Below are 20,960 nucleotides of genomic sequence, written 5' to 3'. Positions count from 1 at the left end.
CTCAGAGTAACACCCTGCCCCCTCACCTGGAGGTGACCCAGGTTCCCAACCCACAGCGACATAAAGGTTCGAGGCTGTGGCTGTGCACCATTACAGATGTGTTTAATTTCATATCTTCATGTCTGTGCTCTGTGTAACCTCCTCCTTGCTTTCCAACCATTACCTGGTTTTACTGATGCTACCTCTTTAGCAGTGCCTCCCCTCTCTCTCTAAAACATGCACAATATGTTAATCAATGTGGTGCAAATCCATTTTCCTTGGCCTTTCACCTCAACAGATCTTGCACACTTGAAGAGCACCACATCCATAGGAATAATTTATCTGAGTGTGGACATGCAGCCACTTCAGTGGTGAGAAATGAAACTGGGAAACAAGTTCTGTAACAGACATATTCAGGTGTGCACATCTGTCCATATCTCTTGATTTACTCCTACTTGTTCAGTTTTAGGTCAAGAAGTAAAGAAATCAATCAGAAATGCTCAAACTCACACCAGAAAGCAAAATAACTGTGCTACAAAATTCAAGCACAAGGAACTCAAGAGATACAGAGCACCAGCCTTGTGCTGTCTTGCAAAAAAATGGGAAGGGAGGATGAATTTAGGGCAGTGTGCTATGCTACAGTTAAGAAGGCTGGCTTTAATTGTCTCTTCTTTCCTACACATTCTGAATAATCTTGAGGAAGTCAAATGTGTCCAAACCCAAAGCTACACACAGCTATCTAGAGCAACTTCAAAAATCACCAAGGGGCTTAAATCCCTTGGGACTTCAGCTCACTTTATCAAATACAGATAAACATTCTTCCTGCCACTAAACCACAAGGTCCTTAGGGGCCACAGCAGGGGAAAGCTGTATCTGTTCAGAGATAGCTTGTTGAGTAGTAGCAGGAGAAAGGGATCTCAGATGCTTTTCATTGCAAGTGAGACCTGTTAAATCCTGCCTGAAATCACAGAGATTCTCTAAATGTCAGGACAGCTGTTTCCTCTTATTCAATGAAAAAGTCTTACAGGCTTACACTCTCTAACATCCACCCCACACTTGTTTATGTATGAATTCAAACATTTTGGGCACTGAGGTTATTTCTTCCCCTTTCTATTAACAGATGATGCATTCAGGCATCAGAGTGGCCCACTTCACCCTTTTCAAAGCCTGAAGGGCAGCTGTGAGGACATGGTGAAAATTCACCACTTGCACTAAAAAAATGGATGGAATTATCATATACCTGGGAATTTTCTCTTTCACTCTGCTGCTGCTCCTGCCTACATGTCTCTCTAAAGCGCCCACCTGCATCTCTGCTCTGATGTGGTAGTTGGGGAAAGGTGCTTCCATCTACACATCCCAGACTAACCCCATCTCATCTCTGTCTTTTGTCAGGAAGAATCATCATCCCTTTTGCCTCCTGAGGCATGTTCTCTTATGGCAGAAGTACTGGGAACAAAACCATAGCTATAGCTGAGTTTCTCATGGAGCCACACAATGAAAGCAAAGCTGACAAGAGAGAAAGGCAAAGCACAGGTAAGAACACCAAGGACAGAACTCAGACAGTTACTAACATATCCACAGCATGCCTGTCGTGGTTTAGCCCCAGCCAGCAACCAAGCACCACGCAGCCCCTCGCTCACTCCCCCCTCGTGGGACGGGGAGGGAATCAGAAGAGTAAAAGTGAGGCAACTCACAGTTTGAGATAAAGACAGTTTAATAGGTAAAGCAGAAACTGCACGCGGAAGCAAAGCAAAACAAGGAATTCATTCACCACTTCCCATGGGCAGGCAGGTGTTCAGCCGCCTCCAGGAAAGCAGGGCTCCATTACGCGTAATGGTTACTTGGGAAGACAAACGCCATTACTCCAAGTGACCCCCCTTCCTTCTTCTTCCCCAGCTTTATATACTGAGCATGACGTCATATGGTCTGGAATATCCCTCTGGTCATTTTGGGTCAGCTGTCCCAGCTGTCTCCCCTCCCAGCTTCTTGTGCACCCGGCAGAGCACGGGGAGCTGAAAAAGTCCTTGACCAGTGTAACTGCTACTTAGCAACAACTAAAACATCTCCACGTTATCACCGCTGTTTCCAGCAAAACTCCAAAACATAGTCCCATACTAGCTACTACAAAGAAATTGAACTCTATCCCAGCTGAAACCAGGACAATGCCCAAAATCTGAATGTCAAAATCTGTTTTTCACTGACCTTAAAATATAGAATGCAACAATAAGCATTAATCTGATCATCATCATAACTGTCCATTCAATTCTCCCATGGTCTCCTGCACTGTGAAATCTCTTGAGCCTGAATTGCTTATTTATCCTGTTGTTTTACAACAGTTACAAACTCCACTGGTGCTGAGTTGAAGTCTGAAGCACATCTGCCTGTTAAAGACAGTTTGGGTTAGTTCATGTGGTTCAGCCTGTACCGTATCATCTTTTGCTTCTGTTTCTGGAAAACTTCAGCTCAGTCGACTGCATACATGCCAGAAATAAAATTAATCAAATGTACATAGAACTCCACATAAATACAAAACAATCTGTGACCTCATTTATGCAGCTTCCTATGCATTCATTTGCTCAGCATCCACCAAGGAAAAACATAGTCTGAACTGGGGACATGCTGCAAGAAATGTGTCGTGGTTCAGCCTCAGCTAGCAACTGAACACCACGCAGCCGCTCGCTCACTCCCCCCACCCCTGTGGGATGGGGAAGAGAATCGGACAAGCAAAAGAACTTGTGGGTTGAGATAAGCACAGTTTAATGATTACAATAAAATGATAAATGATTATGATAATAATGACAATAATGTTAATATAATAAAAGGGAAAAGGAAGGGAAAGGGAAAACAGGAAAAAAACCACGGAAACACAAACGATACAACCGCTCACCACCCGCCGACCGACGCTGCCCGTCCCCGAGCCGCGATTGCTCCCCCCTCCCCCAGCCAGCCCCTCCCAGTTAACATACTGGGCATGACGTTACATGATATGGAATATCCCTTTGGTCAGTTTGAATCCGCTCTCTTAGCTGTGCCCCCTCCCCTCCCAGCTTCTTGTGCACCCAGCAGAGCATGGGAGGCTAGACATGTCCTTGACTAGTATAAGCGCTACCCAGCAACAGCCTAAACATCTGTGTGTTATCTCAACAGGTTTTTTTTTCCATGCTAATTTCAAAGCACAGCACTATACCAGCTAGAGTGAAGAAAATTAACTCTATCCCAGCTAAAACCATGACAAAATGATATCAGTGGCTCTCTCTCCAGGGTAGTCTTTTCTGCCTCAATCTCTTCTAAATCATGTGGACAAGAAGTATAATTCAGGGCTAAGAATCCAGACTGCTGTATGGAACACAATTGTAAAAAATGAATGTCCTGTCTATTGCCACTGTAAGCTTACTTTATTTGCACACACTGCAAGTTAAACAAGCTTTATAAAGAAAACATACCCTACAGCTGCACAGACTTAATGTTAACTGCACTAAACTTATCATACAGCTATTTCTTCACTTAAAAATGTATATATATACTTTTTTATATATATATATGAAAACTACCTATAAATACAATGGAAAAATATATTCAAATGCTTTTTATAAAACTTTGTGCAATACCATTTTGACTGTAATAAAAATATTTATGAGAGGAAGACAAACAGACCACACAGAGAAACATACATACCTGATGTCTAGTGCTTATCTAAATCCTGAAAAGAAAATCTCATCTTTGGTATTGCTAAACAGAGTTAGATGCAAAGGTCTAAAACATCTACAATCCCAGCTTACAGCCTCTGCTCCACCCTCTCTGACTGTGTACGCTTACCACTGTTTTGCACAGGCTTTGCTGGCTGCAATTTTCCCCAATAGTTTACAACCATGCAGGGAAACAAAGCCAGATAAACATGTTGTAGGGGAATAGACAGGGATCAGCGACCGGAAGATCACGGGCTGTGACGGAAAGATAGACTCCTCCCCATAGGAGTGGCAGGAACAGGAAGCGCAAGAGCTATATAAGCATGTGACGCAGCTAAATAAACGGACATTTTGTATCCATCATATTGATGTCTGTGCATCACTGTCCCCAGGGTGGGTAGAGCCCTGTGTCCCAGAGATATGCGGCCCAAGATAAGTTCTCCTGTAGAAGCGTACAGCTACAACATGTAGTGTCTTCCTCCAAGGGCTCAATCCAACCGTCATTAAATTAGATGGAAAATATTCTACTGCCTTTATTTGGACTGAATGTTATACAAAATATTTAAATTGATTTGCTGTCAAAGCAATGGTCACCTAGCAGTAAAAAATAATTGTAACCATGCAACAAAACATGGCAGCCCCTCCTTCACCCAGCTGGTCATCACCAGCAGCTAGGAAGTCTAGCCAGCAGTCGTGGGTAACTAAACCCTGAGCATATATTACAAGTCGCCTGGGAGGTTTTCCATCCAGCATGTGAAATGCAGTGTTCTGTGGCAGCTTCAGTATCAAAATTTAGATTGGACTTCGTGTGAGTGGGAGCTGAAACAGATCCTAGCCAGGGCTGCAGATGCATCGATCCCATAAGCCCAGCACGACACCCAGGATCATTCCTGTTTCTACAGCAGCTTGTGGTTCGTAAGAGAGCAACAGGGTTTTTTTCTGTATAAACCACAAATACACATTATCCAACTGCATTTATTATCCAAATGACATTTCAAACTAATTCCCCTGTTCTAACAATTCAAAGGTTAAATGGCAAAGCCTAGACATATATAAGCTCCTATGGGAACATGCATTGTGCTATATTCTGATTATACAAATGGCTGACAGATAAATCTAATTCCTAGAACCACAGAATCACTCAGGCTGGAAGGGACCTTGGGAGGTCTCTAGTCCTACCTCCTGCTCAAAGCAGGGTCAACACTGAGCTCAAGGCTCTGCCTGGTCCTGTCTTGAAAATCTGCAAGAGAGGAGATTGCAGAACCTGTCTGGGATCCTGCTTCACTGGGGCAACACTTTTTTCCTTTTGTCAGGTTGGCACCTCTCCTGTTATGACCGTTTGTGTGTGTGTATATATATACACATACTCCTTCCTGCGCAGCTCCATAAAGGGCCTGGCTCTGTTCTGCTCAATAACCTCCCTGTAGGCACTGGCAAGCTGCTGTAAGGTCCCCAACAAAGCCTTCTCTCCTCCAGGCTGAACAAGCCCAGGTTGCTCAGCCTTTCCCCAGAGTGCACATGCTCCAACCTCACAACTATCTAGACTCCCTCACTCAGGTTGTTTGACTGTTCTGGTTAGCAATTTACTTACTTGTACCAAAGGAGGTAAAGACAGAGCTCGAAAAATTGGGCTACAAATCACAATTATATTTTTAATATTGTTTTTGAGAGGAGCTTTGAATGTTTTCTTACCTTTCTAAACCACCTTAGCAGTCATTAGAGAGAAGGGAAGGCAGTCAAAAGAAAATAGAATATTTAAACTGATTAATGAACAGAATTCCTTCCAAGAGAATAAAAATCAAGTTTTTGCTCTCTTATTCTCCCCTCCTATACAAGCAGAACTCAGAATAATTATATGTTAATAAGATGCCTGATGAAATATGATTTGAAATGATGGTTCATATCTAGTGATACCAACTGGAACACTGAAATGGGTGACAGTTTTAGCACTGATGTGGACAGATATAACATTTCAGCAAAACATCAATGAAAACAATCTGAAAATATTTTTAAAGCAAAAAATATTATTCTATACTTACATATTGTTTTCCTGCAAGGTAAATGCTTTCTGTCCATCTATTTTATCTTTGCACTACATAAAAGCAAAACATTTTCAGAAATGGACACGGCTCTTTGAAGCAGTAAGGGAAACACATACCACAGTTTGCTTCTCCAGGCAACTTCTATTATGTATATATCTTGTTTCCTACTGGATTTTCGTTTGGCCTGTTATACCCTGTCTCACATATTCTAGACTGACAGAGATGCAGCTTCCACAGTGATATCCTTTTAGCTGCAGCGGCAGATCAAATCAACCTTTCAGTAAGAGTCTCTTTTCTACATACTTCTGGGTCAATGCAATACTAGCCATTATGGGGAAAAGTGAAACAAAGTGACTTAAGATAAAATGAAAAATAAATGTCTATAGTGTCACCTATTGACAAATGCCACAGAATTATTGTTTTCCAATACTCATCCTTTCTGTTCAAAGAAATATGGTAACCTTCTTAATATCAAAATATTAGCTAGTGGTATTTCCAATGGCAAAACCATACATCCAATACATAGTGTCTGAAAATGTTCATAGAGACATTGAGTATCAAAACACCTTCAGGTTACATCTGCTGACTGAATGCACGCCCTTGTTATAAAGAATTGCACACAGATTTTGGTGCATTAGCCAAACAAGTTCTGGTCACTGTACTGCCTTCTATCTTTCAAGGAACATTGTGTTTGTCACAAACCTTGTGTAATTTGATTTCAAGCATGAAACAAGAGAGCAGGTTTAGAACTCATGCCTATGAGTCTCTATAAATGTCCTGAAAGAAAAAAAAAATCAGAAATCCTTGTCCCAGCCTGAAAGTTCACCTGGAGGTGTTCCTTCTTCAGGTGGATAGCTGTCAAAGTAGCTGTAATCAGTCGGTCCAGACAAATAGGACATTAAAACCACAAACAAAGGGTTGTTTTAGAAAGTAATTTTGGAAAATACTTTCCATTGATTATGCATCATTCTTATTGCTACCAGCGAAGGAATGAAAAGCTAGCATGATATGGATGACTTCTTTCAATGGATGCAATTCCTTGTCTTTAAAACATAAACCTGCAGTAATTAAATTGTACAACAGAACAATAGCATTAGTGTCCTTATAGAAGAACACTCCCCAAATACTATCAAATCCTAGATTTCACCCAAACCCCAATAAAGTCAGTAAGAAAAGTGGGCCACACTGTGTAAAATTTTGATTCAAATTTGTTGAAGACCAAATCTACACTCATGGAGTAGCTACTTAAAGAAGACTCAGAATTACTTTTTGTTTCAAATTGAGTTCAAAGTGAATTTCAAATTCTTTACCCTCAATCTTTTTTTCGTTTTAGGGCAAAGAGAAATGGACCATTTAAAATAGGAAGTTTATTTAAGGATGTGCTGTAACTCAATAGTAAGAGAATACAGGAATTTGTACTCCCATTGTATGTGCCTATTACTGAGAAAAATATGTTTTTTCAGTATTCATTTTTGATCAAACACCCTTTATTCTAGCAATGGCAAAAATCTAATGCAAAGTACACAGGCAGAATAATATTTCCATTATTTAACTGAATTTAAGTTATATATTGCTTGCTGTCTCTCTTTCGTTCAATTTTTACTAAAACCAGCAAGCTATAATAATTCAAATGCATCTCTGGGAATTTTTGCTCTTGCCATCAGTTTTCCCTTTGTAGCCAAGCACTTTTATATTAGTAAAGCATCATGATATTGAAAGCCAAAGCCAATACCTCTCTTTTGGAAGCTGAAAAACATGCAAGCAAGGGCTATTAGACATTTTTTCACAACAACTTCTGTTCATGTGACAGCACAGTTGTTAGAAGGAGGAAACTTGAGCACTGCCATTGCCATACAAGGGAGTGGTAGCAGGGGGACCTTCAGGACCACCAGATACATTGGCATCTCTCTACAAAGGAGATGCAAAGTGACAGGCAGGTTAATATATGCATAAGTACAGCCATGCAAAGATGTACGCACCTCCTTGGAATTCCACCCTCTTTTAACAGCATGAGAAGAGGGAGACAAGCAGAAAATTCAAAGCACTTCTTCTCTCAAGCACAAACTGCAAGGCTTAGAAACAACTCAGGTAAAAAGAAAAAGCAGGGAATGTTTAACCCACAGAGGACTTTCTTCATTTGAGAGAACAAAAACCTAATATTGCTCCAGAGCTCATAACTACCACTCTTAAAAAGCAACTGTTTAAGGGTCGGGAGGTATGAAAGGCAGATGCTGAACTGGCATTGAATTCTCTGAGAACTGAATTAAACCCCTACATTGGCAACCTGCAACAAAACCAGTAAACAACCAGATGTTTCTAGATCTGAGGATTCATGCTCATGCTGAGGATTTATGTTTATACCGTTGCTTGCTGTAGTTGAAATATACTCAATAGCAACAGAGATCTTTCTTATGCAATCTGCCTGGAAGTGCCTGGAGCTTTATGGGTTTACCGGACTGGGTTCTAAAATATTAAAAATATTTTCTAATTAGAACCCCAATTTTCTTCTTGGCAGTCTCTTTCACTTACCTGTGCTTCTTGATGTTATTAATTCCATTCCTCAGATTGCCTAATCTTTCTGTAGGGTTTTGCCTTAAAAAAAAAAAAAGAAAAAGAATAAGAATTTTTAAAAAATATTCTTTCTTCTCTTTTTTTTTTTTTTAAAAGAGCATTTATAGGTCCTAACTGTTTGCATTTAACAGTTACACAGGGATGGAGCTTGCATACAACATGCTGTCTCATAAGGAGACATAATGAGGTGTTGCTCACTCCTCCTTTCTTCTGAGGATAGAGAGACCTTCCAGGAAGCCAAAACAGTGTCACTCCTTTGTGAGAAGCAGCAGAGGGAAGCCAACTGGTTGAATTTTAGTTGTACACCTTTTTTTCTTGGCCAGCAGGTCTGGTCATGAATTACAAAAGGAGGCAGACCAAAATTTGCAGGTACAAAGATCCTTTCAATCCTGGTGCACACAGTGTATGCTGTTCCTAGTGCCATGGATGAAATCCCACTGGAGCTGGGAGCTCAAAGTCAGCAGTGTCACCAGCCACAGGTTGTGCATGCACTAATGCTTCTAATGCTGGCTTCTAATGCTTCTGCTGCACTAATGCTGGCCCTTTTGAAATACCAGCTTCCTGTACATTTTCAAGTGGGCTTAAGTCAGTCCTTAAGTGCCCTACACTTTCTGTAGGAGCTATATGCCTAAGTAATTTTGGAGGCATTTTTTTAAAAAACTGCGCTTGATAATAAAATTTAATTCTTTACCTCTTTCCTCAGCCCATCTTTAATAAATTCTTCCTAGGATGTGTTTCAGAAAAAAATCACAGCTACAGAGAAAGCCTAGAGCCTGCAGTTGTAGATGATACCTCTGCAGACTAAGAGGTTTGACACACACTCAGAGGCACGCATGAGTACTGAATATAATCAGAACAGACCGTGCTATATAACAATTTTAAATGAAGTTGTCAGGAATTCAACACTCTAGTCTGGATCTTAAATAGCTCAATCTACACCCAAGTTCTGCCACAAACTGCCCGTCCCACCTGCAGAGTCTGCGGATCAAATCTGCAGAGTGACCTGTTATTATTTTAGGAAAATCCAGCTTTTCAATGCCTTTGAGAATTAAACCATATGTCATCATTTGACCAGCCCCAGAGAATGGTGGACTAGAAAAAGAAAGTAACACTGATAAATGGAACGGCTGGCAAAAGCAGATGTGGCCATTTCTCATCAAAGCAAATATTTGAGAATATGGAAACCCCCCCCACCTGCCTAGTTTTACAACCTTCAGCCTTTCACTCTGTATAAGATATTACAAAGTTTTGAACTTGAGAAGTTACCTGTAGGTACCAGGGAAAATGCATGATCATATGTAGATTATTTTTTTTTTTAAATGTATTGCTAATCTACAAATCTGCTCTGGAAGAGAGGGAAAGCTGAGAGAAACTTTTCAACACCAAGAAAGCCATGGAAAAGGGCCATTCTAAATCCTTATGGGATAAACCTTTGCTACAACAAAACAGTCAGGACTGGTGCAGATAGCCTAGTGCAGTGTAGACAAACAAGTCTTAAAATAGTGATCACAGGAGAAATTACACGAGGCTTGTCTGTTCATACGTGCAGAATGCAAAGGAGAGGGCAGAAAAATGAAAAGCACATTTTATCTTCCTTTAAGAAATTATCCTTGAGTCTTCTCCAAACCTAGCAAAAGTAAAGAAAGTCTGAATTTCTTCACAGGTTATGGCCCAAAAAACCCTTCCCTTAAAGATGTTCTGAAAGTTTGGCCCTTTTCTCTCAAGACTCCACAGAAAAAGTGTAATGTGCCAGAAAAATTTCCAGGTGCACAACTTCCTTCTCATACACCTGTTTTTCAATATGTTATAATTTTGTCTAGCAAGAACTACCCCATCAAAAATCCTACCTCCTCTTTCTCCCTGCATCACCTATATCATCCTAACACAGCTACCATCACTTTTTCAAATTAACCTCTCCATATGAAGCCAGAAGACAGATGATGTGCTTTCCAACATATACCAGTATGCTCCTGGCTTAAACATTCCTGCCTCAACAGAACATACTCCTTACAGCATGAACTCTTAATTAAAATGAGCCTCTAGGCCTTCTAGTGGTGCAGAATTGAAGAAGTATCAATAATAAAAAAAGATCAATAACAAATACTGATTTTTTTTTTATGGTGAGATGATGAAAGAGAGTATTGCTGTGAGGAGCAACTTTCAGGTGTTACAACTGGGCTCTACTATGGCTGATCTGTAATTTGAGATTTGAGTGTAAGCATGGTCACAGTCAGCACAGACGACTGCAGTGAGATTACTTCAGACCTGCTGGTATTATTTTAGGAAGGTCTTCTTATCCTAAAGCTTATTTTTTGTTTTGATGGGTTTTTTTCCCCAGAAAAAACAAGCAGCTGGTTTTTTTTTAAAAATAAGACCAAAACAACTATAAGCTTTGAGAACAGTAGCTCAGACCTCATCTCTCAGTTTCCCAAACACAGAAAACTGGTTTAAGCTCACAAAAATGTTGAAAAATAAGTTTATTTCAGAAAAGGCTTCACCACTGAGCAGTTTTCTGTATTTTAAATTATACCTGCTCTTCCTATGGAGAAGAAAGGGTTGACTGTACCTACAACAGAAAGGATTTTATGGTCTCTAGGCTTTCAGAAATGAAAGAGGTCACAAAACAGCATTAAATCAAGATTGAAGTTTCTAAGGTGCTTTTTGTTGCTCTCACTCTGTTTCATAAAAGTCACAGATAAAATTTTTGTTGTCCTCAGCAGTGCCAGCATAAATGATTTAAGAGCACAAACTGCATCACTGTGGTTTCCTGCAAAGACTTCTAAATTACTTTCCTGTCTCTTGCACTTGGGTTTGTTGTATGAGTAAGCAGTATTCACCTTTGAGCACAAAAATGTGATTGCCCGGCTCTCCCTGTCTGATGATATAGCTCCCTTGCTGGAAAGTCCTTTCATACATACATTCCACCATATCTCGGATCTGGTGAGGCTCCAGTCTCTTCAAGAACTGATTTTTCTTCAGGGCATCTGTAATAAAATTCTTCTCACTGGTTTCAAACAAAAACCCAAAGTTTAAAAGATCCAGCATGCTTGGGGTATATTATTCACCAGGTGTTCATTCCCTTTAAGATGTTTTGTCTCATTTCTAACCCTTACATGACCAGTACCACTGGTGTGTGTTACAATCCTTGCAATTAATGTGCATGCTGCTAGCTGTGCCACACTATGGCCTTTCTCCTCCTGTGTGACCCTGCTTGCAGAAAGCATCAGGTTAGATGTCAAAAGGCTCCCAGTAGAAGACACGCTCCCCAGAAAGTGTTGCACTGTTTCTCACCATATTCTTTCCCCATTGCATGACTAAGGTATATTGCTGTGTCTATCTGAAGGAAAGAAATGGGAAAGGTATGCCTTCACATACAACTGGCTGTACAGGAATGGCAACTTGTTATAAAATCAGGTCCACTCTTCTAACATTCTAATACATTTTTTTTCTAATATCCAGCAAAAACATAACACTGATAATAGTAATAATGTTAAAGTCAACATTGATGGTACTAAGACCTCATCAGGGTTTCTCCTTTGTGGTAAGGAAAGACGCAAGAAAGAAAAGTATACCAAAACATGTTTAACAGATGTTTCTGTTTCTTACGAGAATGTTAGAAGTGTAGGGAAAAACAAAGCAAGCTGTAAATGAATGTGATTTAAAAAAATTACTAGAGAGAACTTCCCTTGCACCTGCAAAACAACATTGATCCTGTAGCATTCCCTGTTCATAGCTACTAAGCAAATTTATCATCAGGGCATGATCTCAAGGTAGGCTTGCAAAGTACCTAGTGATCATTATCCCAAAGTTCACAAAATAAGTCCAGGGTCCAGGAGAGGTGTGTGTGGAGGTGGAGGGTTAGTGTTGATCCCTCCTGCACTGACCTTTGACCTCCCTGCAAAACTCCTCCTACCTCTGCTGTGCCCACTTCCTTTGCACAGATGACAACAAACAGCATAAGTGCTCTTACCTGAATAAAAACCCTGCTCATGTGGGATGCCAAATACACTCTATCTCCTTAAGAATGCCAGACATGAGAGAATCTTCCCAAAGCAGGTCCTTTCCTTTACTGATTTAGGAATTTTTAGGTTATGATCAGAAGAAAAATATAACACAACACTACCCTGATCAGCATCACTTGGGACCACCACCCATGCATCCTCTGCCCATTGGCCTGCATACTCTATTTAAGTCTGGGCATTCAGTTCTTGCCTGAGCTATGTTATAGAAATAACTGGATTTTGGTTTTGTCTTCTGGATGGGTATTGGCCCAATATTGTAAGTATTTTGTTTCTGCCTCTTGGTTAGAGGTTGAATGTGATTGATCTCTTCTTCTGTGTTCTCCTGGTGAACCCTGTTGTTGAAAAAACTTAGCTAACGTTGTATTAGGTAAAGATGTTCTTTGCATATATTAAAACTAAAGGACACTAAACCATCTTTAATTAGAAGAACAGACATTCAGTACCCTTGGAGAAGGACTGAGAAACTGATAAAAGGGAAAACTCTTGCCTCAGACAAAGTCAGTATCCTTTAACCAAGGACACTGTGGGGCAATTAGACCTTAAAGAGAACAACTAATATTTTATGTATGATGCCAGCTTGGTAAGAACTAAGTGTCCTTTGGGTGAACTATCGTCATTATAATACTAAAAATCACACCCACAGGCCAGAAATCCCCCTCCTTAAATAAGCCTCTTACTCTCTGAGCATGCACAGTAAATTTAAGAGGAGCTGTACTTTAAGATGAAGTGAGAAAGAAACTAACCAATGACTAGCTGCGGGGTGTATTACTAACACATTTAACTGTATAAATACCTACTGCAATTTTGATCCGGTGTGCTTGGTTTGTGGGAAACCACATAGCACCCAAGCTTGTGCAACCCTGAAATAAATAAGCAATGTCCCCCTTGACTGTGTGATTATATTGACTCATTGTACACTGGGAGATGAATCAGTTTTTCAGACAACACTTATCACTACCCAGCTCTGCCTACCCTGTCCAGACCTTGTGGGATGGTACCCTCGTTAGTCAGGGCATTGTCTGTATGGTAGTCACCTACTCTTGTGAAGCAACCCTATTCTCGCTGCTCCCTGAGGCAGAGCCTCTGCATCATTTCCTGCAGTAGTAAATATATATAAATGGGTGAGTGGTAAACACAAGAACAATCTATTTGAGCTGCTGGTGGAAGAGCCCAGTGGTTGGATTTTAGGAAGAAGGAAACATGGAAAAATCAACAGTAGATGAATCCACTAATAATGACTAACCAACAGAGACAAAGCTGGCTATATCTACATACTGGGCAATCTATGAGGTCTGGTTGACTTGCCTATGTTCTGGGTCAAGGGCTTACTGTAAAGCAGTGCCTTGAATGCATGCCAGAAATGAATGCAATTAAACAACTGCTGCACTGATGATGCTTTTATGGACCTACTGAGTAGTTTTCCTTTACTGCTGAAGTAAAAGATAAATTCTACCTTTAAGTCCCCATGTTCCTAATGTGCATGTGTAAGGAAGCGGCATGACAAAATAAGCACCCTAACAGCTTTCCGAGGCATTTAAGGCCCACTCTTGCTTGTATTCATAAAATGATGCAAGGTTATCATCAAAACTAGGTTATGTAGGCCAATCTCCTGAGGAAAGTCCAGGAATGAACAATCAGTTAAGGCAAGTAAGTAGACTTACAGTGTTATTAGCCATATAATGACTGAAAATAAGTAATGGTAGTGAGACGAGGCAAGAAAAATAAAATCAAGTAGCTATGGTGAGGATTGTGTCTAGAAGTAGAGATTATAACTTAGCTGCTGCTGAAAGCAACAGGGTTATTAGAATATAAGCTCTAACTTAGTTTTCTGGTAAAAAAACCCACCTTGCTTATTTAATTGACCCTGGCCTGCATCATGCATGCAATATTGCAATAAAATACAGTCATGGGTCATAAACTGATACTTAAAATAAGCACTAAAGCTTCCAGAACTACAGAATAGGAGGCTATGCTGTTTTCAGAAAGCACAGGTGGCCACTGAGCAAAGGACACGAGTATCATAAACACGGCTCAGGCTCTCGTAACAGTTGCTTGCTCGTTTCATGGGCATCCAGCACAGTACCTATCCAACAGTTTTCTCTCCCTTGTTTTCCTCAGCTTCTCTTATACCTGCCCCACTTCTGAGAACTGCTGCTGGAAATAACTAGGTGTCCTGAAAGGACAGAAGACATTTAATCCCATACTCATGCCAGTCACTGTCCTGATGAATACTACTGAAAGGGGGTGCACAGCTCCACACAACTCTTCCGGTGTTAAGGTATTTCTTGGTCATGCTGCTAGTAGGACTTTTCTTCACTGCCTGGAGCCAGCTTTGCCATAGCATACTTCTCCAGCCTTTGTTCTCCTCCCTGCTGTCAGCTTTTGTGGAAATGTTCCCTCTGTCCCTTTCAGTACATTCCCAGTCAAGTGCTATAAATAGCACTTGACACTCTAAGAAGGGCTTTTTGGAAACAGGATTGGGAATTTATTCCCATCATAAGATAGATATCATCTCACAAGTACAAGGCTACAACATATACTTTGCAGAGAAATGCTTTCTTTTAATATACCTTTCTGCTACTAATGAGAGATTTTTGGTTATCTGCTGGCATTGACTGGTAAAACACATCAATGTCAAGACAGTTCTTCCCCAGCCAATAATGGCTGATAACAGAACTGCGTCATGATCCTGAGCCCATTATTGGGAAGGGACTTCATATAGGCAGCTTAAATGCTGCTGATGGTGATAGCATGCTCTGGAAGGACACAGAAAAATGGAGAACCAAGTCCTACAGGTATTGACACACCTAGATTCTTAACAAGGCAAAGGATAAGAGATTAAAAAATTCTTCACTTGAAAGACTTTTTTGAGAGACCTGCTTTTATATACTGTGTTCAAACTCTAAAATCTTCAGGCTTTAGTTAAATTTTCAATGCTTAAACTTCCGTTAAGGAAAAACTCATATTTTTGGAAGCTGAGATGGATTTATCCAACTAGCTCAAGAGATGAAATATATACATGAGAAAACATCCACTCATACAGGACAGATCAAGAACTATTGAAAGCTTCTAAAACTTTCATTAAAATCATTCATGCTGAGATACTCCAAACAAGTATTGCACTTAAAACCCTGCTAAATGAACAGCATAAAATTGTCCCATTTGTTTTACAAATATTTCTAAAATGGAATGGTAATACTCTGGACTCAATGCAAATTCAAGAATGTAGCATGGAGCTTCTCTTCCTTCTGAAATAGCTCCTTTCACAACTCTGTAGCAACACTGTGCAATTGTCTTATGCAAAAGTGGGGTTGCATTATGTCCTTTCTCTGTAAAGGGGAGGCAGCTACTTATATCAGAAACTCTAAACACTTCTATAGACACTGTTAGGCTAAAGGATCAGTATTTTTTAATTACAGTATACAGAATTCAGTAGACAGTGAACGTTAGACTTTGTCCTTACATGTATGCCAACTGTCTGATTTTGACCTACTACAGTATTTACAGCCCAGATAAGGAAAACAAACGTTTGCACCTTCCAGTATTTGGTTGTCTCAATAGCAAGGTGATGGTGGCATAAACAAGTGCATGTGTATCACAGGCTTATCTAAGTGAGAGGCATAATAGTGCTATGCCTGAAGCAGTTTAGTGGTGGGGTTTTTTGCACCTGTTTGCTTCCAAAGTATTTGGAAGATCAAATGATACTTTGGCCACTATCACATCAAAAGATATATCTGCCCCCACACCAGAAGTCTGAGCAGGATCTTTTACTATTACTTGATTTGTTGGAGAAAGAATAAATTCTTCCCTCTGTGACTATAATGTATGCTGGTTTATAAAATACATTTTCTGCAAGGATAATTTAGAAAATCATTCTGTCCAGGTCTAAGAGTTGTCACAGAGCAACGTCTAGTGTTAAGCCGGCTGTGACAGGAAAAAAAATGTTAACTTGCAAATGACAAATACCTCGTCTATGATCTTCAAGATTTTTTAAAACGGATTATGCCACAGGAATTGAGGTTTCATTAGTGTCTTGCATATGTATTAACTCAAGTCACCCATACCTTCTGTACTGTAGTCCAAGATGTCTAGTCTTTCAAAGCTTAAGACATTTGAACAAAGTCACTGCAAAGCAGATGACAAGTACCCATTAATAAGACAGATTTAAGTTTCAGAACCTTACTCAAAGGTTCAAAGACATGAACTCTTGGAGATGGTTTAAACTCTATATAAAACCAAAATTAGTCTGACCTGTCTTTTATGTGACTACTTAGGCTAAAAAGAACATTAATACAAAGCATCACTAAAAAATTCCAAAGACAACATTTTAAAACTCCACCTGCTGTAATGCCAATAATACAAGACCATATTCCACTATTTAATTGTCTACCTGACTACTGGACCATGTTCTTGGCCCTATATGTAAAACACAGGAAGACTGCCACTTTATTTCCTACCAAGAGGTAAAGCTGGAAAATGGTTAATTGCAGAAAATTAAGTCTAAAAACACTGGGTAAAATATGAAGTTGAAGGTAAGTTTAATATTCTAAGATAAATTTTTAATGTCTGGAATGATCTATTGAATACTTAGGATACTCTAGAAATCACTTTTTCTAGAATTAAGAATTCTAGCCCTTCTGATGATTTACTATTCAAGACATCATTTGTAAGATGACGGAAGAAAGGATGGGGGGAATGGAGCTCTTTAGTCAGTTAAAACTCATACATTTACATTTAGGTTAAATTAATATTTTAGTACTAAAAGTTGAAGATTTGATTGCATGTCCAAAATAATTTTTAGTTTTGCACTGAAGCTTGAGGAGCAACTTTTTTTTTTTTGTATAAAACACATGGCAAACTCTCTAATGCTAATTGCTCTGCCCAAGTTGGTACACTTCCTAGCACTAGATAATCAAATGATGAGTTCCACTTTCAGATTACTTACTCTAAAGACAATAATTAGCAGAGAAATCCAAGTTTAATAGCCATCATGAAAGACAAGAATTTAAATGAAAATTCAAGAATGTGCAAGTACTGAAGAGAAGAAAACAAAGGTACAAATAGAATCATAGAAAAGCTGGGAATGGTGGGGAGGAGAGGGGAGGATGGTGTGCTCTTACTGCCAATGCTGTGCATACTTATGCAGTCAGTTGTTTCCAGAGAAGTAGATATCAGAATAAATTTAGGAATGGTATGTTCTAAATTGTTATGAATCTATGGGAGCCTTAGCAATAACAATGACAATCTCTGAACCAGATTGTAAGAGGTGAAATGAGGGAAAAAGAAGAGAACTGCACCTTAATGCTATTATGTAATGCTAAATCTTTTAGAAAGACAAGAAAATAAGATGAAATACAAGAAAAAAAAAGTTTTTAGAAGTGCTGAGCCACTGAATCAAGATGGAAAATTTCTAGCTCTGTTTCTGTCACATGATCAGCATTACACTTAGATTACTTAAACTGCAATATTTGGATTTGTTCTGAACAGCAAAATCTGTGCTGCACTTAGCTAATCAGCTGGCTCTTATCTTTTCAGAACTCCTCAATGCTGCCACAATTCTGTGTCTGAAAGCACCCTAGAAAACCATCTGGTGGACTGCAGTACAAGGATCATGCCAAGGAGAAGACAGGTAATTACAAAAAGAACATTCCTAAAACAAACAATTATTTAAACTGCACAGGTACTTGTGATAAAATGTCAATACAGTTCCCTTACTCTGGAAAAGTACTTTTAGCCAAAGATTTCAGCTCCTTATTGTGACTCAGGCAGACTTTCTTGTTCACAAGACAGCCTTTAATGTGCAATGCTGGACATGATGGACAAGAAATCAAGCCTGGTAACTCTCAGGTCTCCTACAGTATAGACTCACATGTGCCATGAATTCTTAACAGAATAATAAAGGTCCCCACAAATCTGAGGCGCCTAAGCTGCTGGCTGAAGTCCAGATAGATTCTGACTACCATCATGTTAAAACAGATAGTCAGGTTATGTCTACACTCCAAGGTAAAAGAGGGTCTAAGGTATGGTTAAGGATACCAGCCTGATACCTCGGTCCACAAGGTCAGCTGTGACATTTCTGGGTCTTGCAGAGGCTAGAAGTATAATTGGATTCAAAGAGGAAGAAGTAAAATTAGGTTCCTACACCACGACTATCAGAAGCTGGAGGGCAGGAGGAAGCTGCTAAGAGGATAATCACACCATACAAAACATTTCATTATATTTCGCATCAGACTGAGTTCAAAGTGGGCTGACAAACTTTGTACGTAGCTCAGAATCAAGTGTTCATAATGCATTTGGGAGAGCTGAGGCCACTTGCTCCTTTCCAAGCCACCTGTGCTATAGGAATAAGCACCTGAACCCATGTGAAGGCATCCAGCCTTCTGCTCATCACTGCTCCAGAGTATAGCTTAAGCTGCAAGCACTAGGCAAACCTAGACCCGAGAAGAGGCTTAGGTTCTGCTTAGCTGGCAGTAAAGATAAATCCCAAAGACTATAAGAGTCTTCTCAACTAAATACAGAGGCTACCCACCACTCTTCAGCTGAAGTCTGTGGGGCACAGATGATTCTTGGTTAAAGTTACACACAAACACAATCAGCATTTAACTACCACAGTGACAAAGCCTATACAAAAAAGATACTTTAATCTTGATTTATCATGAGGAGTGGATATCATTGTGATAAACGTAATATCCTTGTGACACAAGCATATAATCCTCCTGAAATGTGCTCACCTGGAATCCTTTTGGACTCTTCCTGTTTCTAAGGAAAACACAGCTTGCCTGTTCAAATCATACAGCCGTGTTGTTGGCTCAGCAGATACACCTTCCTTGGCTCCTCTCTTCCTATCAGCAGAGATTTGAATCCTTGAAGTCACTTTAAATGGAGAAGGCTGAAGAAAGTGCTCTCCTTGAGTGCTAACAACATCCTGTAGCTTGTTCAACTGTATACACTTGCTCTGAAGTTCCTTAGTGAGTTCTGCTATGACCTTAGTCTGCATAACCAACTGTTCCTGAAGCTCAGCAACATGATTTTGACCCTCTTGCAACTCTTGATCTTTTCTCTTCAGCTCCTTTTCCATTACAGGCACCCTGCCACAAAGAACATCAGCTTGCCATTGATCACATTGATACCTAGACCTGGGTCCTTCAAACACTTATGGTTGCCAGCGCAGCCATTAGGGGGGTTTGCTACATGTCTATCCAGCTGCCTCAGATGCTTGGGTTTCACTGATCCATTCCCCATTTTGTCCAGAGACCTAGGTGAGAAAATAAATTTGCGGTTTTATTTCATTCCCCAAGAAGAAGAAAAAAATATGGAGGAGTAAATAATGAATTTAGTATTTAACTGGCAGCTGATTTTGAGATATACAACTATAGTAAATACAGTCGATTGCTTTCATCCTTTCCAGTCCTGAAAGTCAGAGGAGTAAAAGGCAAAGAGAATAGGTAGGTAGACTGGTGGATACAAAGCAAAATATTTGATTGATACCACTACTTTTCTGTGAGTTGAAGAAGCTCTTATCAGCCTAATGAGGCAAAACAAACAGCATGAATGAGAAAAGCTTGCACTCTAGCTTGTGCAACTGTACTCTGGGCTGCATCAAAAGAAGTGTGGCCAGCAGGTCAAGAGAGGTGATTCTGTCCCTCTCCTCCGCTCTGGTGAGACCCCACCTGGAGTATTGTGTCCAGCTCTGGGGTCCTCAGCATGAGGACATGGAGCTGTTGGAGTGGGTCCACAGGAGGGCCACAAAAATGATCTGAGGGCTGGAGCACTTCTCCTACAAGGACAGGCTGAGAGAGTTGGGGTTGTTCAGCCTGAAGAAGAGAAGGCTACGGAGAGACCTTATTGTGGCCTTTTAGTACTTAAAGGGGGACTAGAGGAAAGATGGGGGCGGTCTCTTTAGCAAGGCCTGTTGTGACAGGACAAGGGGTAATGGTTTTAAACTAATGGAGTGTAGATTCAGATGGGATATAATGAAGAAATTTTCTACAATGAGGATGGTGAAGTGCTGTAACAGGTTGCCCGGAGAGGTTGTGGAGGCCCCATCCCTAGAAACATTCAAGGTCAGGTTGGATGGGGCTCTGAGCAACCTGATCTAGTTGAAGATGTCCTTGCTCACTGCATGGGGTTGGACTAGATGACCTCTAAAAGTCCCTTCCAACCCAAACCATTCTATGATTCTACTGCTGAAGCAAGAAAATTCTTAGAAGCAAAGAAAAAAGTTGGGTCACTTCCCCACTGAGGAATAATTATTCAGTACACGGACTAATTTAACCAGTGGGTGCATAACTGCCTGGCATAAAGGATGTGATTATTAAGCATATATATTAATAATAAAAAAAAAAAAACTTAAAGGGTTATGACCATAAAAGAACAGTCATACTGATCAGAACGGGGTCTGACTAGCTTGTAAACTGTCTTCAACCATAGCCATACGGAGATACCCAGGAAAGGATGAGGATATAGACTGCTTGACGGAAATACCATCTGAAATTTCAGATTTCCCGAGCCTGATATGCTTTATTTAATCCTCAGTGGATCTCTATTCCTACTATTTGTCTTATTTCCCTTCTAACCCCTGTAAACTTCGTATCTGCAGAGGCTGGCAGCACCCTAGCGAGGAGTTGCAGAGGGCTGCTTCTTGCATGAAGAACTACTTC

The 20,960-nt window shown here is 40.2% G+C and overlaps 1 protein-coding gene across 1 annotated transcript; it reads right to left on the bottom strand.

Moving 5' to 3' along the window:
• Positions 1-6,468: 6,468 nt before the first annotated feature.
• Positions 6,469-19,542, bottom strand: PRKG2 (protein kinase cGMP-dependent 2). The gene is given in 7 exon segments (XM_075092403.1): positions 6,469-6,598; positions 8,237-8,299; positions 9,248-9,389; positions 10,953-11,072; positions 11,119-11,282; positions 19,032-19,411; positions 19,414-19,542. Coding segments are annotated over 7 exon segments (1,095 nt in total). The 3' UTR covers positions 6,469-6,501.
• Between the last annotated feature and the right edge of the window lie 1,418 nt (positions 19,543-20,960).

Source organism: Phalacrocorax aristotelis, chromosome 4 (genome assembly GCF_949628215.1).
Source record: "Phalacrocorax aristotelis chromosome 4, bGulAri2.1, whole genome shotgun sequence".
In the NCBI taxonomy this organism is placed as follows: Eukaryota; Metazoa; Chordata; class Aves; order Suliformes; family Phalacrocoracidae; genus Phalacrocorax; species Phalacrocorax aristotelis.
This window is presented reverse-complemented; position numbering and strand designations above follow the sequence as displayed.